Below are 24409 nucleotides of genomic sequence, written 5' to 3'. Positions count from 1 at the left end.
TTAACAGTTCAAGTTTAGGAGCTTGTTCCCTTCAGCCAGAGCCACCAGCAGTGAACTCATGTTCCTGAAGGCAATAATCCCGCTCCCAGTCGGGACTAAAGGCAGTGTCACTAAGTTCCTTAGAGTGGTTGGGTGGGAATAACTCTGGGAGAAACTCTGGGTCAGTCCAGGATTTAGGGTTTCTGGCATTTGGCTGGAATAATCTCCATCATCAAGCAAGCTTTGGAAGTCCATCAGAGTTGGCTTCAGATGGTTTTCACATGAACTGGAGGCTGGTGCACTATTTTCCAATGGAGACACATTGACATTTGAGCCGTAACAATCCAGGTCCCCCCTGGACTCAAAGACTTGAAACTGACCCATGTAGAGCAGAGCATGGTCCTCTGGGCTGCAGGGATGTCCTGAACCACAGTCTGTTTGCTGCATCAGCTCTGGGTCTGAGGGGTTCAAAGATTTAGGTCCTGTTGATGGTCCTGATTGTAGATGGTTCTGATTCTTAGATGGATGGATTTTCTGTAAGATTACATTGCAGTTCTGCTGATCTAGAATCAGTCCTGATACATCACAGATCTCAGTCTTTACCTGCACATGTTTAAGTTCTACAAAGTCCAACAGAGCTGGTTCTTGTGTCCAGGTCTGTATGCTCCTTGTGTCCTCAGCCATATTTCCACAGAGGCCATCAACTGGGTTTCCATTTGCATCAAAGGTACCAGTATCTTCACATGGCCTGTACCAAGGCCCAGCAACTTCACTTAGATTGGAAAACGGTTGGAATAGGTTCAGTCCTTTTTCAGAACTGAGCTGTATAAAGTTCCGTTGGCCTCTGTTGGTTAGGCTTTGGAACATTTCTCTGTTGGGGGTCAGATTAAAAGAACCAAAGGTTGGATTATGTTGGAGGAAAGCCAAGTTCCCTTGCAGCTTGGAGTTCTGTTGAGTGGGATCCAAGAGTCCTAAAGAACATGCGTTCCACTGTCCCCTGGTTGTCCTGGCCAGGGTTTGACCCCTGCCTAAGGGGCGCAGCTTCAGCACCTCAGTACTGCTCTGCCGGACATTAGGAGTGCTTTGAAAATCATTCAGATTGGTTGCATCTTGAGTGGTATTTGTTTCTTTCTCGTTGATGATCGTCGTTGAGATGTCAGCTGTTCTCAGGATGTAAGCAAATTGATCTAGACCATCACCAGATCCCAGGCAGCCTGTCTGGGCTGAGTGTTGGCGATCTGGAGGACAGGGTTGTATGATCACCCCTCTGCTCACAGTCTCCATGCTGTTGTACTGCAGCACATGAGGATGGTTCAGCAAGTCAAAAATTCTCTCTTGGGCGCTGGCACGGCGAGGGATGTTGGATGGAACTTCATGGGTCATCTGGCTCCGTGCACACAAGGATTTCTTTGAGTCCTCATAAAGTTCCAAGCAGGACTTCAGATTCATCCGATCCATGTGTGGAAGAGGTGTAGGTGGTGCACCCCCAGTGGCGGCAGCGTATTTTGCTTTTAGATGGTAGTGCTGGGTTATGTTTAGTAGACTGATGTGTACAGGTCCACTACTGTGGACCCGACACTGATTGGTCTGACTTGAACGCCGAGACGTATCAGCAGATATGGGGTCATAGGAGTCGGCAGAGCTGATGCTGCTGAGGAGGTTGGCACCAGCCTTAGAGGTCTGGCTGGAGTGCCGGCTGAGGAAATCAGGGGAGATGCCTGAGGAGCAGCTGCTCAGGGTGTAGACCACACTAAGGGTGCTGGAGGGGCTGTCACGGTGCTCAGAAGTGTCTCCTAGCAGGTTGGTTTTACCAGATCTCAGTTGACCATAAGTAGAGTACAAAGCTGGATCTACACGGACTCCTGAGCACTCCAGGGGGGGCCCTGGTGTTCAAACACAAAGATCAGAAAGGTTTTAGTCATCAGTGATTGTTAGCTGGTGGACCACCTAATGAGATATTCATTCCAAAGATATTTACATATTTTTTTTTGTTTGTCACCTACTGTCTGTTTTAGCGCCTTTGTCTTTAAGGCTCCACCACCTGAAGCAGCAGTTTGCTCTAACTGGTTAAGCTTGGTTTAAGCTTGACGCGTCCGCGAGGTTCGCACGGCTCCGCGCGGCAAATTTGCGTCATTTTAACAACCGCGCCTCCGCACGGCCCAAACTTTCTGCACCGCGCACCTAGGAAAATTTCTAACCACGCAGACGGTCGGACGCGGAAAAACATGGCGGACTGGCAAGAACTAGTATGGCAGAGGTTCGTAAATACAGACATTTGTATGATTCAGCTCTCGGAGATCACCGTGATCAACATGTTGTTAATAATTCATGGAGAGAAATAGCTCGCACTGTCGGAAAAGACGAGGACGCTGTTAAAAAATGCTGGAATGCCATGTTGTAAACAACAGCAATTTTTACTTCTACTATGGTGTAGTGTTGGATGCATGCTGTAGAGCTCCATGCTGCCCCCTACAGTTTGGGAGAATAGTGGCTCACCGCAGAGACTCTCTCTATGCAGGGTTGTGTCAGTCATCACTGCGTCGCCTACAGGTTGTGCAGAACAGCGCAGCCAGGTTCCTGACTGGGACCAGGAAACGGGACCACATCAGTCCGGTTCTGACCTCCCTGCACTGGCTTCCGGTTTGCTATCGTTCACACTTCAGACTCCTCGTCTTTGTTTTCAATTTCTTCCAGGGTGGTGCTCCTCCCTATCTGGCCACGCTCCTGAACAGACACTCCCCATCATGCGCTCTGCGCTCCTCTGACCAAGGCCTGCTCACTGTCCCTTGTTCTAGGTGTCGTACTCGCGGGGACCGGGCTTTCTCAGTCCTAGCACCGTTACTCTGGAACCAGTTGCCACCCTCAGTTAGGCTGTCCCCATCTCTGCCAGTCTTCAAGAGTCACCTAAAAACCCACCTCCTCCGCTTGGCGTTTCCTGAACGTGTTTGAATTTGGCCCTCTTTTATGTTGATTTTATCTCACAGTTTTCACTGGTTCACTTTTTCCCTTGTTTTACACATTTGTCTTCTACTAGAATGTTTCACCTTTTTTGTAATTTGTAATCTGTAATTTGAATTGCTTTTATTTTCTGATTTATTCCCTTTCTTTAACTTTGTACTGTACCATGTTCAGTGCCTTGGGCTTCCTGACAGGGTTGCGGAAGGCGCTTTATAAATAAAGCTTTGATTTGATTTGATTTGAGACAAGCTGCATGAACCATAAACGCTGCAAGTTGTGAAGCATGTTCCATCCGTGAGCCGCATCACCAAGCGGAAAGTAAATGTGTCAAGCATAAACCAAGCCTTAGAGTTCATGATGGCTGTTTGGTATTTGTTTAGTGTTTACTAAACTATGCAGACATTCAAAATGATGTGAATCTGATACTAGATCCTGTCGTTGGTTGAAGCCTGTACTAAAACCCATTTGGTTACTCTTGTTTAGTAGACATTCAGTCTCTGTGATTTGAACCTGCAGATCTTCTGCATAAACTAAACACCACCCTGAAAACGAGGAGCTGTTCTCACCGCGTGTTGGTATAGGTGGAAGCGTGATGCCGTGGACGGGGGGTGTTGGGTTCTTGGTCCACTGAGACGAGTCCCTCACGCTCCTCAGATTCGTTTTGAGTTGCTCCAGGCACTGGATGTTACTGAACTTTTTTCTGGGATAAAGGCCCACTACTGCAACCCCCCCAGAAGTCTCTTCACAGCCCATGGAATTCGTGTAGGGAAGATGATCCAGGGGCCTGATGTCCCCCTGGCTTCCCCTGCTTTGTGCTGCTGTTTTTACTCCACTGTCATTGTTGGTGCCAAGTGGTGATGGTTCGCTGCTACAAGATGACTGACCGCCAGGACTGGACTGATACATCTGCAGAAAACCAGGGTGGGGGTGGAATGAGAGGATCAAAGATAAACAGAAATCAGTTTGTTCTAAAAACAGTTTTTCTTCAGTAAAACAAAAGTGGATCAGCAGTTAACATGGCACAAATCCCTGGGCCTTTACCCTACCCCAGCTTAATTGTAAATAATGAGTGTTTTTTGGGATGGGGCGAGGTGTGGTGGGATGGAGGAGTGGTGGGATGGAGGAGTGGAGGGCACCACAGATTACAGGCTGCCTTAGTCTGTCTGTGAATTACAAATGGGGAGATGAAAGACTGCACGAGCCTGACCCAGAGAGCCAGGCTGATCACTGCATGCTGAGATGAGGGGGGTTGTGTGTTGGGTGACTAGTTTCAGTTTAACGGTTTGCTTTCCCTCTACCATCTACTTTGTTTTAGAGTCTGATTAATCTGATTGTTTTAGAATCAGGTTTGCTGGTTCAAAACTGAGATGTGTCAAAGAGAGAGTGGAAAACCAGAAGAAATGTGAAAAAATAAAAATAAAAATTGAGGAAAGGAATAAGACAGACTGTGACTGAAACTGAAACCCAGATTTATTTAGTCAAGTAAATCACAAAAACATTTAATCAATCTCTCGGGAGGAGACGATGAGTCAGATCTGTACGAGTTAGTTCAGTTTTAAAGGGACTTTACGGAGTTTAGAATATTTATGCTCGCGATTGCCCCCTCAGGCCAAAAGCGTAACGGCAGCTTCAATAGAAGGTTCGTGCACGAGGCGCGCATGCTGTACGTGCACACTCCTTAACGAAAATAACAGCTGAGACAGTCCCGTGTGTGTGTGTGTGTGTGTGTGTGAGTGGCCCGGAGGACAGAGGACAGGAGAACGCACAACTAATTAATTAAATAATTTGGTTCTGTACCTTTCTCTTCAGCACAGCCGACAAAGGTTTATGATGGGTCAGTCCTCCTGCATGCTCAGATCATTCCCTTCCCTTGCTTGAAAAATTGTTCAACCCACATCTTTTTTATCTGTGAATTCAATGCCGTTTGGCGAGTCTCAAATAAAAATTTGGGCATCTTACTGTAAAAAAATATACTATTAATGTAAAAAATAAACTATGTTCACATCCAGAATCAAACTCAGGTCTTCTGCATGGGAGTCAGACATCTTACAAGGTGAGCTACACTCTAGTAACATTCATAGTGTCTGTAACTTTTATATCCTTGATGACAGCTGAAACAACGTCAAACCAAAGAACGGTTCGAAGCAAAAATGGCTATTTTGTTGCTAATTTACAGGAAATATCTAGAAGAAAGTTCTACAGAAAGTAGCTAAGGGTCATCAGAAATGTAGCTAGGTTCATCACTAGGCGTTAGGAACAGCGACAAAGTGGCACTGCCTCTCTCTCTGCTGCTAAAGCTACGGAGAGCAAATGCTACGGGCTGTGCCTGAGCATGAACGCGCATGAAGCAGCCTGCTCGACCCGAGCATCTCTCTTTTTCTGTGATTTTACAGAAAAACGGGCAATCACAGTAAAAATGCCAGGGCTCATTCTACAGGACCAGGGCATTGCAGGAGAATGTATGAAGAAGACATTTATTATTTCTATACATGTTTTGGCTGTCAAACTTCCGTAATGCCCCTTTAAGCCTTTAAATCTGAGCCAGTATCTGAGAGCCTTAGGTCGTATAGAAGTGGTCATACCCTGGTGGTAATGTGGTGCAATCATGTCCTTTTACAAAAGATTATGGGATGGTGGCACAAAGGGTGTATTGAGATAGTTTTCGCGCTGTCACAGATTTCCTTTTAGCCTGAACATAACTTGCTTTTTTATTGCAATCAAACCCGCACTCCGTAAGTCTTTTCCAAGCCACTCCTAAAGGTGTCTGTCCTCCATGTCCCCGTGAACTGTCAGATAATATGAGCTCCAGCTCTAATGGAGAAAAAGCTCCCGGAGCTCTGCATCACTTCAGTTTATCATCTCAGCTGGTCCTGTTAAAAGGGAAACTTATTGACCGTCTTTACATTTATTTTCAATAATCTAGCTGGCCAGAGCTTGGCAGTAACTCCCCGTAATATGCATTCACAAGTCCAGTTTTGCGGTAATATCACTATCAAGCTTGGCAGAATGAATGCCGCAAAATTCCCGCATCACCATGCAGCCACAGTGCATTCATAAGACACACCATGGCACACTGATTTATTGGCATTATGTGTCTTCTAAAAAGGCCCTTCCCCTTTCAGACCCCCTCTCTCTGAACCAGTTCACTCCACGGTCTAACACCGCTGGTCATCCAGGTGAGCAGTTGCATCTTTTTAGGCTTGCTAGAGGCTACTCAGCAGCTGCTAATTTTCGTGTATCTGCCTGCATCCCATAATACAACACAAATCTGGCTATAGGAGTGCGTTTGGCTGAAACGTGATTGTTGTGTCGGATCAAGTCCAAACTACAGTGAAGAACATGAGTATTTGGTCACACTTACAAATCATAGAGTGGTCTGTCAATAGACACCAGAGACAAAACTTTAGACCTCCACAAGGCTAGTAAGGGCTACTGGGCCATTGCCAAGTAGATTGGTGAAAATGGATAAACTTTTGGAGCAATTAGAAAATGGAAGAGGATAAAGACCACTGTCAGTCTTCCTCGGACGGGAGCTCCATGCAAAATCTCATCTTGTGGGGTATCACTGACGATAAGAAAGATGAGGAATCAATCCAGAACTACACGGGAGGAGCCGGTCAATGACATGAAGAGAGCTGGAACCACAGCTTCAAAGGTCACTGTTGTTAGAACACTATGACGCCGTGGTATAACATCATGCATTACACAGAAAGTTCCCTGCTCAAGTCAACACCTGTCAAGGCCCGTCTGAAGTTTGCCAATGACCATCTGTATGATCCAGAGGAGGCATGGGAGAAAGTCATGTGGTTAGATGAGACCAAAATAGACCTTTTTGGTCTAAACACCACTTGCTGTGTTTGGAAGAAAAAGAAGGATGAGTTGCATCCAAAGAACACCATCCCTACTGTGAAGCACGGGGGTGGAAGCATCATGCTTTTGGGGTGTTTTCTGCAAAGGGGACAGGACAACTGCATTGTATTCAGGACAGAACGAATGAGGCCATGAATTGTGAAATTTTGAGCAACAACCTCCTTCCCTCAGTCAGATCATCGAAGATGGGTCATGGCTGGATTTTCCAACATGACAACGACCCAAAGCGCACAGCCAGCATAACCAAGGAGTGGCTTTGTAAGAAGTATATCAAGGTTCTGGGGTGGCCTAGCCAGTCTACAGACATAAATCTAATAGAAAATCTTTAGAGGTAGCTGAAACTCTGTGTTGCTCAGCAACAGCCCTGAAACCTGACAGATCTAGTGGAGTGGGCCAAAATCCCTGTTGCAGCGTGCAAACCTGGTCAAGATCTACATGTACATAAAAAGTTTGATCTCTGTAATTGTAAATAAAAGCTTTTATACCAAATAACACAGATGTTCTTGGGTGTTTAAATACGTATGTGCAGCAGTGCAATACAAATGCTTTAAAAATCATTCAGTGTGAATTCCTGATTAATACTGATTAATCATACTGATTAATTCCTTTTTAATACTGTTTTCACAGTGGGAATGCAGCTGCAATGTAAATTTCAGACCCCTCCATGATTTCCTTGTAAAATTGCAAGGTGTTCACTTTAAACAAATCATCTAAGTATGCTTTGCTTTGATTTACATCCTAGTGTCAGTGTTCTGGCCAGACCTGCTGAAAGCAACAACAACCAGAGGTGAACGTACCAGGTCGGATTTAAATGAATTAAACATCCCAAATGTTTGTATGATTGGTAATGAAATGGTAAAGAAACCTGAGCCATGGGTTAAAATGGTGATTGGTACCAGGAAGTCACATTGGAGCTCACCTCAGTAAAGTCTGTCCAGAGTGAATGTCAGAAAGGAGACAAGCAGAAGAAATGTCCATCATGTTGGTCAGGTACCTAACTACTTGTGCACCTGAACATATCAGTAAAACAAGACTAAAGCAACATAAAGGACAATCAGTCTGGTTCAGATTCTCACCACTGTGTTCTCAGTCTTGATGGATTTGACATGAAGGTAGTCCTCCACATATCTAGGGGAGCTGTTCCCTGACATCTTGTCCTCCCTGTGGAGCATCTCCCTCCTACTGGACTCGTTTTCACTGTTCTCCTTTGGTGCTGGTGGTCGGGGGGGCTGGTCACCACGGTGCTTCTTGGTGACATGGGCCTCAGGTCCATGAACCGTCTTCACATGTTTCCTGAGAGAGCTGGGGTCTGTGTAACGCTTGGTGCATCCAGGGATCTTACAAACATATGGCTTCTGTAGAGAGCAATTTTTGACTTATCAGAGCTTCAGTTATTAGAAACAAGTCTTAAGACGTCTGTCAAGAGTTTTCAGGGCTTCTTTTAGCTTTCAGTTAGTTAGGTAGTCAATGTCAGAAATGGCAAGTCCATAACCTTTAGCCTACATGGTGCTGCTGTGGGATTTAGTGTTGGTGTAAATTTAAAAACACAGTAGGTGACAAGACTCTTGATTTTTCTAAGCAGGTTTTGGTAGCCACATAGGGGGTGAGGGAGTCCCCTGGAGGGAAGTGATGACCTGGACTGAGGGTGCCCTGGACCGCTGTTCTAGATCTGGATTTTCTATAAAGAACACCACAACAGAGCATCAGGTAGTCACTAGGTCTCCCTGCCAGGTGATCTTTTAGTGCGACCTGACCTGGACAGTCTAAAGAGGCCCTAGATAGGGCTGGTCTATAAATATCAATAGACCTGGACAGTCTTTAAATGTTACCATCCTAGAACTAGACAGTTTATAAATGTCCCTAGAGCTGGGTGTTCTTTAAGTTTTAGTAGACATGACCTGTCTTTAAGTATTCCTAGACTTGTTAGAGTAACGGACCCGATCTCCGGGCTGCCTATTGACTACCACTGCCATAAACCTGGGTAGTCTTTGAACGTCCCTGGAGCAAGGTGATCTATAAGATTTGCTGGACCCGAGTAGCCTGGCCAGCCTGGGAACACTCCTACTCAAATAACCCCACCCCCTGTGTATTCCAACTAAGCCAATCAGTGCTAAACGGCGTACGTCACACACTACGATGCTCAGTTTCTCATAAACATCAAAGATGTTTTTCTGCATCTCTTTCCTCTATTATGAATGACTTGGACACGTCTTTAAAACCACAAGTAGAAGCGATAAAAGCCTTTCTTCTAAAGAAAGAAGTTTGCACCCTCGCCAGACGCCATTTTTGACTACAGCTAAAAAACTACAGTGTCGTGCGGTACAGTCGGCATTTCTGCCGTTTTTCTGATTGGTTATTTTTGAGCTGGCTAGTCCCGCCCCTCATGTGTCGCTCTGCCTGTGAGTAACCAGACTAGTTCTCTGTGTAGAATTAAACAGGACGAGTCTGACAGGCCAGGCTAGGACCTGAGTGGTCTACAGGTGTTCTGTGTCGTAACAGAACCTGTTCCACCACCACCGGAATCAAATGAATTCCTAACAGAACTAGAGTTTTGATGGATAATGTCTCAGTCTGTGTAAAGTACCTCATTGGAATGAGTCCGGTTCTGGTGCTTGGCCCGATCTGAGGCATTGGAGAATGCTTTGTTACATCCTTCATGTTCACAGACATATGGTTTCTCCCCAGTGTGAGAGCGCAGGTGGGTTTTCAGGTTCTCCAGGCGAGAGTAGGCCTTCGAGCATCCTTCAAACTGCAGGAAAAAAACATAATCGCTTCTGTTTCTTAGAAGACAAAGTTCCAACGCAATCAGCTCAAAAGAACCGGGTTTTAATATTTATAATATGTATTCTTCTTTCTCTGGGGTTAGTCCTGATTTGTGTTTTAGGTCTTTAAAATTCAGAATCATCTGAGTTCATTTGAGAAGAAACACGTTTCAGATCAGATCCTGACCTTTATGCTGTTTAGTTCTAGAACATCAGATTTATTATTAAACATCCAGGTCTGTCCTGGCACAGAACTATTAATTATTCAGTTTTACAGAAAGACAAACATGCTTCATTAGTGGTCTGGTTGTTTTCATTCTGATCCTTTTTCTTCTTCTTCTAGAAGCCAGGAACATGAGCCATGTGTCAGTGCAATACCCTGCTGTTGTTCCATGTTCATCTTTAAACTTCCTGCTTGGGAAAGTGGAGCTTCTCTGCTGTCCGAGTGACTGAATCACAGCTTTTCTGCAAGGCAGTGGTGCGTTCATGAACCCATCTAACTAATCAGTTTTTGTGGAGCAGCGTTAGTTCTGGAGTCTCGTGTTAACTCCGACGCTTTAGACCGAGGCAGTGTCTGAACCTTTATTGTGTTGAATCCTCCACAAATATGTAAACATGTAATCATTAAATAAACATGCAGGTAAAACGTTATAAATCTGTTTGGACAACCTGCTAGAGGCGTCAGGCTTTCCAAATCCTAGAGTTTCCCCGTCTGTTTTCTATCAGAAGCTAATGCAGGAGGTCGGTGTAGGAGACTATTTTCATGTTCAGCCTGCATGAAAAACTCAACTGATTATGATCAGAAATTAGATTTTAAAATTGTTTTTAATGTTCCACACCTTTAAAAACAGAAGTGCTGCCAGCATACGTCTGGACCGGTACCATACCAGTTCTGATCTGTTCTACTGGTTCTGATTTATTTAAAGGTTCTAAAATAAATATCTGTTTCTTTAAAACATAATGACCTCCCTGCTGCTTTAGGTGTGTGTGTGTGTGCTCCTGTTTGTGTCCCTCTGTCTGTGTGTGTGTGTGTGTGTGTGTGCTGCTGTTTGTGTCCCTCTGTCTGTCTGTCTGTCTGTGTGTGTGTGTGTGTGTGTGTGTGCTCCATTAGTTTCCAGTGTTTAGAGAGAGACTGTGGCCCTCCAGGGGCTCGTTGAGGAACCTGTTAGGGACCCGTTAGACCCATGGGGCCCTCAGGGGTGGCCAGGCCATCCGTTACCCACCGTGCACTTGTGTGGCTTCTCCCCCGTGTGTCGGCGCATGTGAACCACCAGCATGTACTGAGCCTTGAAGGGCTTCTGCTCCCGTGAGCAGTCCTCCCAGCGGCACACAAACTCCTTCTTCTCTCCGTGGATGTGGTCATTATTGATGTGCTGCAGGACACAAGAAGAAAAGATGAGCAGGTTCTCGAGGCCCAGGTGGGTTTTTACTGGTCTGTCTTATTAGATGAGAAAGGCAGCAGTAATAGAAACATATTTTCAGAATAAAAGTCTTCAACTTCCAAAAAAAAAGAAAGAAACCTGCTAAAACAAACAAGTCTTTGTAAATAAATTGGATCTTTTTGAATACCATACATTCCTCCTCAGTTTGTTTCAGATTTCTGATAAAAACTTCATCAAAATCCAGTTTAAATAATTAATTATTTCTGCAGTGATCTGATTAAAATATCTTTTTAAATATCAAAAAACTTTCTTGTTTTACTTAATAAAGTCTAACACACATTAGCCTGATCATACATTCTGTCACCGTCACAGAGGAAATGGGCGGGGCCTTTATAGGACAAAAGTGCAGGGGTCTCATTTATCAAACATTGCGTAGAATCCTGACTAAAACCGTACTTAAGCTCAGCAAAAAAAAAAAAAGTACTTGCGCCAAGTAGGTTTGTGAACTATCAAACATGGAGTACACACAGCTGCACACAATCTCCGCTTCATAAATCAGAAACTATCTAGAAAGTTTCTCAGCTGCATTTTAGTCACATCCCGCCCTCACCACGCCCACTCACTGCCATAAATAGTTAATGCAAAGTGCCTTGTGGACCTCATGCATATACATAAGCCGGCTGTTGCAGCGCTCCACCAATGACATGGCGACCGCAGATCAAGGCAGATCAAGGAAGCGCTATTTCACAGAAGCAGAAATGGAGGTACTTGTGGGTGAGGTGGAGAAATGAAAGGAAGTGCTTTTGCAAAACAAATAAGAGAAAATTCACGGAGTGTCACAGTGTTGCTGAAGCCGTCAATGCTGAGTTCTTCGGAGAGATCTGTGGCGGATATAAAAAAAAAAGGTCCAATCGGGATTCAATCCCCAGACTCCCGGTTGAAAGTCACACACGCTAACCAGTCAGCCAAATGGAGATCTCCCTTGTCCAAGTAGCCAGGGTGCATGATCAATTGGGTCACAGTGACAGGACACACACACACTGTCACAGACGCATGACATTCTGTCTCAATCCATCCCCCTGCTGATATTCTGCATTTCGTATTCTGCGCTTCAGGCTGTGTGTGCGTGTGCATGTGTGTGTGTGTGTGTGTGTGTGTGTGTGTGTGTGTGTGTGTGTGTGTGTGTGTGTGTGTGTGTGTGTGTGTGTGTGTGTGTGTGTGAGTGTGTGTGCATGTGTGTGTGTGTGTGTGTGGGGTCTTGTTCTGTGTGAAAACGAAGCAGTACAAGTGATAATGCTGCAGGATTTCATAATTGTATCTTCTCAGCAGCAGCACTGCAGGTGCTCTCCATGTCCAACATGTGTGTAAGCCAGGTCCTTAGTCAACTTAAAGTTGTGCATATTTTTCCGCTACATTTCTTTTATTAATTCCAAAATCTGTGTAGAAAGTCGCTTACGCAGTTTTCTGACCCCGTTTTGTGCGTAAGCAAGCCTGATAAATGAGGCCCCAGATGATGTGCTGCAACAGAAAGCATCTATTTTTCCTCAGCCTAAATTAACATCACTCATACAATCTTTTTATGATAATATCATTGAATAAAACATCATATAATAGTATTATTGTATAATAATATTGAATAACAATTATAGTAACAGGCATAAATCTTTCTTCCTCTTCTATATCTGGTGAAGTTCAGTTCCTTGCATATATTTATCTAAATATACACATTTACGTTTCTTTGTTGTACTATTTCTTCATTATAGTTGCATAAAATGACCCCACATTCAATTCAAAAACATTTTATTAATCCCAGAGGGAAATTGATTAGAACACAGAAATACTTAAATAATGCTTTAGTTTAGTTCTAGTGTGGAATGATGGGTTGTATTTAATTTCTTATTTGGGTTCCTGAAGGACCTGCAAATTCTCCCCCTAGAGGCCAAACATCAATATGACTGTCAGATAAAAACATTTTACTGCTCTAGAAAACTGACACAAGTCAGTGATGTACCACAGAAATTGTTTGGGAGCTAAACCTTAACCTTGAGGCACTCCATGGGTGATATCAGTGCTGACTTGTTGTCATTTTCTGCAACTGGTTTTTGTTCAGATGACTGTTGATCCAATTAAAAATGGCATCTTTAATTCCATAACTTGGGGGTTTTATTTGTTAATAATATAATATAATATAATAGAATAGAATAGAATAGAATCATCATAATAATAAACAGCAAAACCTGAGAATAATAATTGTAAAACTGTGTGTTTTAGATCCATTGGCCGGTTATAGTGCTCATTCATGTTCAAGAGGTGTTGCTTCCAGCTGTAATCCTGGAAGTAGGAAGGGGGGCTTAAGGTGCAAAACATTTTCCCTCTGGGGAAGGTGAGGAATGTGTCTGAAGCTGAGTGTTCTGAAGCTTAAGATCTGAGTGAAAAGCAGGCTCAGGACTCACATGGACCAGCTGGTCCTGGGTCTGGTACTCCCTCCTGCAGCCCTCCCAGTGACAATTGGTCTCGTAGACCATCTCCGGTTCTTGCACACACTTGTCATGGTCCCCATCCTCCTTCAGATCCAGCAGGCTGCTGTGATGGTTCTGTAAGGGGTTGGGTTCAGATAATTAAACCCTGGTATCACAAATCAGCAGAGTTACCATGGAAACGATATAAAGCCTGAAACCGCTGTTTGGTTTAGGTGCAAATTAGAGGTCAAAGTTGACAGTGAAGCTGAAGAATCAGCAGTCTCTGTCACCTGAACTGATATCAAGTTTCTGTAAATAAAATACATTTTATTTACTAAAACAGAAACATTTAAATGCTTGTTGAACTAAAAATCATACAGAATCATTCTCTATTTAAAGAGCAAGTCACCCCCCAAATCAACTTTTTTCTTCTGATAAACTATATAAATGTGTGTCCAATCATGCTACAGACACGTGTAGTAAATAGTTTAGCACTTTATTGCATTTTAGTTAAAATTTAAATAATCTGCCTAAAACTGTCAGTGTTGTGCCATTGTCAAGTAAAAACTCTGCACTGCATTTGAATTTAAATCCGCCATCGCTATTGGCTAAGAGGTGCCCTAGGACGTTAGCTGGTACCATATGATGTCACAATGTCATTGAGAGCCTGTGTGTGTGTGTATTTGTTAGTGGCTCCGCCCTCTCAGTCTGCCAGGCAACAGCATTTGTTGCATTTTTCAAACAGGAAGTGGGAGCGGAGTAATACTCTGGTAATACTGGACTGTTCAATCTCCAAAAACGATGATTTGCCGTTACTGTTTTTACTCTAAATAAAGGTTCTAACGAGTATGCTGATTCTGTTCGTGTCTGTTTGAAAACGTTCACAGAATTCCCTAAATCACCATTTTTATTTAAATTGCAAGTATAAATAGTGTTCAAACTCGTGTTTTTACACTTTAGAACAATATCACTAAAAAGTTTTTTTTATAAAATCCACTCATTTATTGTTTCACAGCTTGAACAGATCCTAACATAAGAAAGTTGATGGTGTAAACATTCTTATTAAAAATGTCTTTTAAATTTGATCAAATAGAAGAAATATTTCATATAAATATTCTAACATTTCTAAAGAGAGAATCGCTTTCCTCATCTTCCTTAAAACATGTTCACACAAAGACTGGAGACATGGGTGTCCCACTCGGGCTGCCGTACGCTGCTCCTGCACAAAGACACACCGCCTTGCTCAGACACAACGCGCTGACGGCAGCATGTTTGTACCTGCCCCACACACACTCCGCACACACTCTCTTCATCAATTGTAGAGCCCCCAGACGCCGGCACTCGGCGCCGTCCCCATGTATCATGCCCAAAGCTGCCTCGCTATCGGAGAGCAGCCGCAAATTTGTCAAAAGAAGAAGAAAAAGCCTCCTCACATGACAATAAAGCTCGGCCAATATTTCATTAAAATGAAGTGCCGTGGCACAGTTTACAGTGGCCGGGGGGGCCGGGGGGTACAGATGCAAAGCTCTTATCATGTGGAGTTTTCTTTTATCCGGGAGGAGATTTACAAGCAGGTCAGAGAGGCTCAGATCCCAGGGGCCGGAATGCCGTGGATTAGGATTGGGATCAGAGCAACACTTAATAGGTCCTCTATCTAGTCCTCAACCTGGTCTGCCGGACCTCCATCTGGTCCTCGATCTGGCCTTGGATTTGGTCCTCAATCTGGACCTCGATTTGGTTCTTCATCTGGTCCTCAACCTGCTACTGCTTCTGGTCCTTTGCTTCCCGTATATCACCGATAAACATTTATTATCTGCTTAAGGCTGATTTAACGTGCCGTAAATGTTCCCCGTCGTACCGGTGAGAGGGAAGATGCCGACCTCAATCCCTCGCCCTCTGCTTTCACCTTTGGCCTCTTGTTGGTGAAGGGGTCCACTGAGCTGCTGACTGCTGAGTCATCTTTGAGGTTCTGGAACAGAAAACAAGATGGTTCAGGGGTTTGCCGTATCATATCACTCAGGATAATCCCGGTAAAACTTTCTTGCCCGAGCAAAAAAGAAATACCATCATAAGCTAATTAGATGATGTCCGTTAAGTCCATTACGCTCACAGGGGTCAAGCGGCGTGGAATTATTAAAGTTATGAAGGTAAACATGGCCGGAATTTCAGAGCGTTGGGTAAAATCGCTGATTGGGGGGGGGGGGGGGGGTTCATCTCTCCACACAAACTGAAAAAGTTTACATTAGAAAAGAAGTAAATACATTTCACAATGCCCTAGTGTAACTGCCCAAGATGCAGAGGTGTGGTCTCGAGTCACATGACTTGGACTCGAGTCGTTATTTTAATGACTTCTGACTTGACTTGATAAAATCTATAAAGACTTACGACTTGACTCGGACTTGAATCGACTTGCATCTGTTGACTTGATGATGTCTTGAGCATATTTGATATTTTAGCACAAAAGTGGCACGACATGGACAAAAATCATGAATCATTCTTGGTTCTGGGTTTGATTTACGGCTAAATGCAGCAGCACTTTGTTTATAATCAGCTTCAGTTGCACTTTCTGTTTGTTTGAGCAAATAAATGAAGCTTTAAGAAGCTTTATTTCTGGAATTTGTTTATTATCATTGTCATCAAATTGAAGTTGGACACATGACTTGATTATGACCTGAAAATTCAAAGTTAAGGGCTTGGACTTGACTTGGACTTCCACATCATTGACTTTGGACTTGACTTGGACTTGATTGTCTTTGACTTGGGCTGGACTTGAGACTTTTACTGGAAATACTTGTGACTAACTTGTGACTTGCAAAGCAGTGACTTGGTCACACCTTTGCCAAGATGTAATGAGAGTTTTTCGTACTTTGTGATATCTTCAGATTTAAATATTTTGATACAAATTTTCATCCATATGGCCCACTCCTACTGGGGGGGGGGGGGGGGGGGGGGATCATTGGTTGGCAGCGTGTGTCTCACGCTCAGGATGGCCAATCCACCCCTGGTTGTTGGAACAAACCCTTCCTCCAGTTGGATAAAGTTGCATGTTGGATCGCCCTGCCCTCCCACTGATAAAGAGCTCTGATTGGTCAAATGTGATCAAGCTTTGCTCACCTTTATGTCTCAATCTGCTCTGCTGAAAGTTTAAATGATGCATATTGTTAGATAACGGGCGGATGTAGGATTCCTGAACATTTTAATAATATATTTAGATAACACATATTTAGAGATTATCTCTGTGCCTCAGATTAATTTTCCATTTTTTACGGTGTTAAGAAATACAGTCGGATAAAATGATTAAATAAACCTATCATCGGAACAAAGAGAAGATATTAAATCATAAAATGTGTTTTTAAACTGAAATCATTCTGACATCAGTCCCTGATCTGCACCTTTAAATGTTTTTGTCTTTGTAAATTGGTCTTTTTCTAACATTGTGTGGATAAATCTTTGTTCTTGTTTGTTATTTATTTCTGGTGGTTGTGGTAAAGCTGGTGCTGTCATCCGTGGTTGTGCTGCCGTGCCCCGGCTGACCTCTCGTGCATTAAACTCAGGCTGAATCATAGATTACTCCATGAAAACCAACTGCGTGCGGTGTAGAGAAATGAAGGGCCTCCCCCACTGAGAGTTTACCTCCAAGGTGGGGAGAGGAGGGTACTGCCTCGTGTGCCACAAATCATACCACTGAGAGCCGGTCAGGGGGCAACTGCACCAATATCAAAATCTACTGCGAGAACAAAGAGATGGAAACTAGAGCTGAATATTCCACAGTTGGATAAACAGCTGTGTTAGGGGCTGGAAATGTTACGCATGGGGGGGGGGGGGGGGGGGGCTTTCCTTAGACTAAATCAGAGAGGATCCATTGAAACATCAACTTAAAGACCACAAAAGACCAGAGATTGTTCACAATCTTATCAGGATTAAACTTTTCTTATGAGTTCAGTGTTTTGACATCACCTTAGACATCGGGTCTTTGTTGAGGTGGGAACTGGTCACTGAGGGCAGGCTGAGGCCTGCCTGGTGTTCAGAGAAGGTAGGTGGAGTCTGGATTAGGGCTGGGTTGTGACCAAAGGCGCTAAGACTTCTCTGATGAGAAAGAAGCTGCTGGTAGGCCATGGAGTTGACAGGATGATGGAAAGGAAAGGGTGGGCTGTAGGATGTAAATCAAATATATCAGTCCATTCCCTGTATCGGAGCGAATCATTAGAAAGATACCATATGTACCAATGATGGTACAGTCCACACCAAAGAATGTTTGTGTCAGGACAACGATAGTTATCACAACGATTGTACAGTCAGCAGCAAGGATGGTACCGTTAACCCAACAATGTCACGGTCAGCACCAATGACGTTAGTGAAGTGAACAGACAATAGAAAGAAGTTGACGTGAAATGAGAAGCAAACAAGAATTATAAAAAGGATGACAGAACTAAAGGTTAAAACGCATTTCCATTTTGTTGTCTACAGGTTAGCCATGTACCTGAGTCCTCCCACCGACAGGTGACCATAAGAACTGCTGGCGGTTGAGCCTGAACGTGAGTTGTTGATATACGCCACCAGGGAGTTTGGTGAAGTCCTTATCATAGTATGAAGATCAATGGTGGCGTCGGACAGAGGAGAGATGGACAGAGCCCGCTTCCTGCTGATCCGGGGTGTGAGTCTGGGACTGGAAAATCGGGAAACTGTGGACACAGGTAGGTGGAACAACAGTTATTTGACCTGAGTTCTTGAGACACTGTCCTGAGAAGAAATTGTGGTACAACTACAACCAGGGAACTAAGCCACATCACACAGGCGCATTACTCTACTCAGATGCCTCGTGTAGTTTTTAAGTAGCCTAGCAAGCAATTCTATATGTGTGAATATATAGTCTGGCCACGGCCAATCGACACCTCTCCGTCGTAGGGCTGTCTCCACATGCTATTGGATAACAAACAACATGACATACTCGCCCCTACGTATGTCCGTTAATGATGCGGTCCGCCATACTGCATTGAAGAAGATGCAAGTACATTCTTTTTCTAGATAAACTTAAGTACCTCTATCTGCACTTGACTGAAAGAAAAGTCCAAGTCAAAACAGTCCAAAGTTGATGCCAAAGCTGTTTCAAACAAGTCGTCGCTATCTTTGTTTATTCAGTGGCATGTCGCCCACCAAGAGAGAGCTGTGATTTGCCAACAAAAACCAATAGAGCGCTATGACTGGATCTCTACGGAGCCATCGCCCTCTTAGTTTCACTCAGTCGCACTAACGTCCCGCCAACCTGACTGCTGAGATTGGACCACTACAGATGTCAGCCAACAGGACAGTCCGCCATTACATCACATAAGAAGCAGGGAAGGCAAATATACGTAGTTTTTCTAAATAAACGTGCTGGGATTGGCCAGCCACAGTACTGGCTGGGGCTGTGTAGAGCATTGCTAGACCAACATGCAAAACAGTCATTTTGCTTTGGCAAATGAGGGTCTAGATTCTAGGCTATGTTCAGGATAATAGGTTACATGACTAAAACCGAATTATTCGTCGGCCTGCATAAAAGAGAAACCGAATAACATTCCTTTACAAATATTTTCTCCTGGATTTCAGTTTTTTTTGTCTCCATCGTTGCTTTTATGGAGGTGCTGTATGTTTGTGAGCAGTTCCTCTGATTCCTTTAGCTTTCAGGTTCTGTGTAACACTAGTTGTGATGGTCGAAAGACCAGAAGTACCCAAAGTCCATCTGATCAGGACCACTTAGCCTTTACATCAGTGATGTCCTGCTTTTGTCTGATCCTAGAATATGGTTCTAGCTCAGAGGTGCCCAATCCTGGTCCTGGAGGGCCGGTATCCAGCAGATTTTGTGGTTTTTCTGCTCCAACACACTTGATTAACTGGTTGAATCACCTGTGCAGCATTTCATCAGGCTCTGCAGAAGCATGTTAATCACCTGCGGACTGAAATCAGGTGTGTTGAAGGAGAGTTAAAACTAAAACAAGCTGGATACCGACCCTCGAGGACCAGGATTGGGCACCCCTGTTCTAACTCACTGGTCAGTGGTCACACTAATACCAGTTAGACCAGACAAACCCTTTCAGTAGGGTTTCGGTTGGTACTGTTTTAGTTTTCATGCGTCATGTCCCACATCAGACTCAGACCTGCTCCATGAGTCCAGAACCAGTGTGAGAGCTGCTGGGCTCTGACATAATTAACATTCAGACATAACTAATCAATCTTCACACAATAATTCCCTCTAATCACCAAAGATAAACATCTCAGAGTCCAGTTTGTACGTCATCGTGTTAAATGAGGCCAATTTACTAAGAATTGATTTGTGCTGCAGCAGCAGATGTCTGCAGAGCAATGTGATCGATTTCAGCTCTGAAATGGAAATTCAGACAAAACACGGATTCTCTAACAGATACCACTTAGTCCTCCTCAAACGCCGTGACTTTCAGGTCACTTTGAAACTTGGTGCTTCTGATCTCAGACTTTAGTTCTTCTGTGTTTCCTGGAAAGTTTGAGTCTTTAGGACTGGTGATGATAACAGATCAGGTTTCCAAAAATAGGATTGTAAATAAAGGTTTGACACCATCAGAAGAAATTAGAACTCGATAACTTCCTGTTGGAGGTGGTTGGATGAAGTCCACCTGGTGCAGCTGACGCTTCCAGTCCCTGAGTTTGATTTCCCTGACCCATCTCGTCTGCTCTGTTTGCTTTAAACGTTGTGCCTAATGACAGCAGCACTGAAGGGGTTTCTAAGTCTGTCCCACGTTACAAATGTCCAACATATGTTACCTGTTAGGGGGGGGGGGGGGGGGGGGGGATCTTCATCCTGGGACGTTTAAATGATGATGTCACAAATCTGCAGATGAGAAAAACATCAACGCTGCTTCCTCCAGGGAAGTCTGAGCGCTGGAGGTTTATTACTGAAGACATTAGCGTGTTTGTGGGAGGGTGTCATGGGACGCTAATTTGGACGTTTAATCAGCTGCAGCTCAGGCGGCTGCTGACGGTGGGGGCAGGTACGGACCATCAGGTTAGTTTTTTTTTGTCTTGTTGGTGACGGCGGCGTCCCGGACGGCGGTGTTCAGCGCCGGCAGCAGAATTCATCTCTGTTACTTCCTCTCACCTCTGGGGAGATGTGTTTATTAATGTGCCACTTCCACTGATAAATGGACCAATGGAAAAGCCCGGCTCTACTTCCTCGCCTCCCGCCGTCCCCCCCTTCCACTCCTCCATTGTGATTTATGTCAGCAGCCACCACTGGGGGAAGGTGGGGGGTTTGGGGGGGGGGACGCAGACTGGAGCTGAAACACAGTTTAAGTCCATCCTTAAGGAGCTCATCCAGGCTTTATTTAACTAACTCTTATTTTATCTGATGGGTCAGAAGTCTCTACAGGTGTCTTAAGTTTTAAGCGGTTGAAAAAAAAATATCATTGAAATCACAAAGCTTAAATTTAAAAATGCAAGAGAAACAAATTTATTATGGAGTTTTATAAAAAGCTAATCCAGATTATTTCATTAGAATTAAAGGTTCAAAGTCAGACCAGAGGAGTTATTCAGATAAATAATGAAACCCGAGGAGAACACAGAAAAGCTGCTGCTTTGAAACTTTAAAATCTGACCGATGATGGCCACCCACTGGAGCATGGACCAACATAGTTTCAAGCAATCCTCTGAATGACTTCCCCGTGATGTTTCGTTGAGGTAGAGCCAAGCCACGGTCCGTCTGTTTTGATCCGAGCGCCTGCACAGCATCCGAGAGAAGTGGGAACGAAGTCCTGACAGGTTTTGGAGAAACGGGCTGCAGTCACTCCCACTCAGCAGCATCAAAACTAAACACGACCAGCTCATTCACAGCCTCGACAAGCTCTGCCTCACATGACCTCGTCTCTGTCCAAACACAACTTGGGAATCGTCATGACCAAGCGGAAACGGTGATCTGATCCTCATCACCTGATTCTCCTCTCTTCTATCAGCCCCTTTGAGACGTCTCAATCCTTTAAAGGTGGTCAGCTCCCAGAACCTGCTGCTGACACCAGACCCGTACCTGACTCTTACCAGGGCTGTACCCAAGTTATTCATCAGTCTAAGAGCAGCGTTTAAAAAAGTCAATGTTTAGTTTGGACCAAACACGAAGGGTTCTTTACTCTACAGAACATATTGCGTTCCAGCTGTTGCTTACCATCGATGGGACAGATGTAGTCAGACAGGTGGGCTCCAGCGGCGGCCCCGGCCCCCTGCAGGAGCAACTCGCTGTAGGGGCTCCGGTGGCCAGCCATCAGGTGGTAATACTCAGCTGGACTGGCCCCTGGGGGAGGAGGAGGGAGTCCAAACAGACCGCGGTCCTTCAGGTGTTCATGGGCCACTGTGGGGGGCGAAGAGCAAAGGGTTTAACCCCTTAAGCCCTAAGCATATTCCTCAAAAAATGGTAAAATTAGTATTTAATGGTAAAATAGTTTAAATAGCCTTGTAGTGCTGGGTTTGCTAACTAATTTGATGGGAATTAATACTATTTCTTCTGTAGTGTGAGGGTTGTTTTGGGCCTGTTAAGGAACTAATGTCACAGGGTCCCCCACCTGGGGGACCCTAGGCTTACGACTGGTCCTCTGACAGAGCAGAAATGGGATTTCATTGGATTCAGCTCTGGTTTAGGTTCACTGGAACACATTTCAGAACCTCGCGGAGTCGTGGCTTTAGAGTCTGGACTGATGTTTTATTTAGGAGGAGTTCTCTGAGCTTTAGACCACCTCTCCGGGAGGCTGACAGACAAACAGCTCTGATAAAACCTTCACCTCCACCCAGCGTCCTGATGACGACTCTCCACTCAGAGCTGGATTACAATAACAGACGGCAGCGCCGCAGCAGGACGGTATAAATCTCCTTTTACAATCTGTCAAAGGGAATGCGGCCTTGCTTTTAAACTTAAATAAACGTCCGCGCCTGAGATCTGGCTGTGATAAAGCTGTGAGAGTGCAGACGGGATGGAGAGATTAGAAAAAGGAAAATGCAAATAGATCGTCCAGTCCTGAGACGGACGAGGTTCTGGTGACCTTAAAAATGTAACAGCAGAACAGAAAAACTTTAGCAGCATCTATAATTTACAGATAATAAGATGTTTCAGCACCTTAAAGGTTCTCCCAGCTGCTTTTGAGTATGAAATACAACCCAGCCAATCAGACACACACCCTGCCCAACAAGCACTAATGAAGCTGGCTCCTTAGAGGATTTCAGCTTAACGCCTTTAAAAAGTTATTTATGCCTCACAATGTCTGATACTTCACATCTTCTCAGCCAAAGGCAGAGAGATTTTAATAGAGAGCAGATGGTAAAAGATGCAAAAGGAACAAAAGCGTCACAAAAACACAGATTAAATTTTTTTTATATATACATATATATATGTATATATATATATATATATATATATATATATGTATATATATATATATATATATATATATATATGTATATAAACTATTTTTGCTGTAGAAATTTAAAACGTATTCAAAGCTGATTAATTCAGTTAGCCAACACTGCTCATCACACCCACATAATGAGGAAGGCAATGATTTGATGATACTTTTGAAAACACGTAATAATGATGATGATGATGATGATGATAAACATGTCTCGTATCTGTGTACAGGTAAAACTAAAAAAATAAGAAGATGAAGCAAAAGTTTGCCCGTTTAAAAGGTGAAACTAATAATGAGACTCATTACATGCAAAGCCAGATACTTAATTAATTAATTAATTTATTTATTTGTTGTATTGATTACGGCTTAAGGCGAATGAAAACTCCACATTCAAAATCTCAGACAGAATATCGTGAAAAGGTTCAACATTCTGGACTCAAAGTGTCACACTCTAATCAGCTAATGAATCCAAAACACCTGCAAAGGGTTCTCGAGTCTTTAGAGGGTCTCTCAGTCTAAGACGGATTACTGAGCTTTTGCACCATGTTCTAGTTTTTTGAGTTTCACCTGTAGAAGCCAGTTTGCGATGCATCAAAGTTCATGCAGTGAGCACCAGTGAGCACCAGTGTGCTGGAACTGTCTTATCACTGCTCATATTATGAGTATTTTTAAATGTATATATAAGTCATATAAATCAGTGAGGCTCTACATCTACTGTGTTATATTTAGTATTATTCATTAAATTCTGTGTAAACATTTGAGGTCGCTGATTAACAGTTGCAACTCAGCGTTGAGATGGTTTAAATAAATGTCAAAAGCGGTAAAAAATATATTTGACTCAAGGACTGCTGTGTGAACCCTGCTGTGGTAAAAAGCTGACGTTTTTCATGAGTTTGGAAAAAGGAAGACGATAGTGGGTGACATACAGATATGTGTGAGGCTGGTGGAGTTACATTCTGCTGGGTTGAGTCCTCGGCCTGCCGGGATCATGGACAGGGCAGGGCTTCCGTGTATTGAGCGCAGATACTGCTCCATGTGGGGGGAGACGTAGGGGTGAGGCGGGCTGAACGGAGATTCACCCGTCGCCACGGCAGCAGGAGAGAGACGGATCAGGGAGATATCAGAGATGATGGGACTGCTCGTCAGACCTGCTGGACTGGAGAGGAAAATTTTAAGTATTTGTTTTTGTTTTTGGCTTCTTCTCATGTTGGCTTGGTTCTAATAGATTAAGTTATTCTACCAGTGAATCACTGGTCCATCAGTTAACCAGTAGTCCACCAGTAAGCTTATTATCTGACCAGTAAACTTGTCGGCCACCAGTAAACCACCCATCCACCCATTTTCCATACCCACTTGTCCATGCAGTGTCGCGGGGGGCTGGTGCCTATCTCCAGCAGTGTCTGGGCAAACAGGCGGGGTTCACTCTGGACAGGTTGCCAGTCCATCTCAAACCAGTAAACCAGTGATCCCCCCAATAAACCCGTCAGCCACCAATAAACCAGTGTTCCACCAGTAAACAAGGATCTGTTTGGTTCTGGTTTTGGTTTGAAGCTGAAGCTGAAAAATGAAACGAATATGACATCAGCCTAATGACATCATGATGT

General features: G+C 44.0%; 1 protein-coding gene across 1 annotated transcript; it reads right to left on the bottom strand.

Moving 5' to 3' along the window:
* LOC107384568 (zinc finger protein GLI2) lies at positions 1-24409 on the bottom strand. Its single transcript, XM_054735377.2, has 11 exons — positions 23732-24409; positions 21575-21757; positions 17891-18092; positions 17368-17560; positions 15269-15379; positions 13405-13545; positions 10793-10942; positions 9392-9556; positions 7884-8162; positions 3504-3843; positions 1-1862 (listed from the first exon to the last, which is right to left on the bottom strand). Exons 1-11 carry the CDS (start codon positions 24009-24011, stop codon positions 1-3), a joined length of 3906 nt encoding a protein of 1301 aa, XP_054591352.2. The 5' UTR covers positions 24012-24409.

The sequence above is a fragment of the Nothobranchius furzeri genome, chromosome 3 (assembly GCF_043380555.1).
Source record: "Nothobranchius furzeri strain GRZ-AD chromosome 3, NfurGRZ-RIMD1, whole genome shotgun sequence".
In the NCBI taxonomy this organism is placed as follows: Eukaryota; Metazoa; Chordata; class Actinopteri; order Cyprinodontiformes; family Nothobranchiidae; genus Nothobranchius; species Nothobranchius furzeri.
This window is presented reverse-complemented; position numbering and strand designations above follow the sequence as displayed.

Excerpts from the sequence above, each read along its gene's own strand:
- LOC107384568 (XM_054735377.2), bottom strand. The coding sequence starts at position 24,011 with ATGAGAAGAAGCCAAAAACAAAAACAAATACTTAAAATTTTCCTCTCC. Across the intron at positions 15,380-17,367 it reads ACAAAGACCCGATGTCTAAG|AACCTCAAAGATGACTCAGC; the intron begins GTGATGTCAAAA and ends TTTCTGTTCCAG. Across the intron at positions 9,557-10,792 it reads AGAAGCCACACAAGTGCACG|TTTGAAGGATGCTCGAAGGC; the intron begins GTGGGTAACGGA and ends TTTTTCCTGCAG.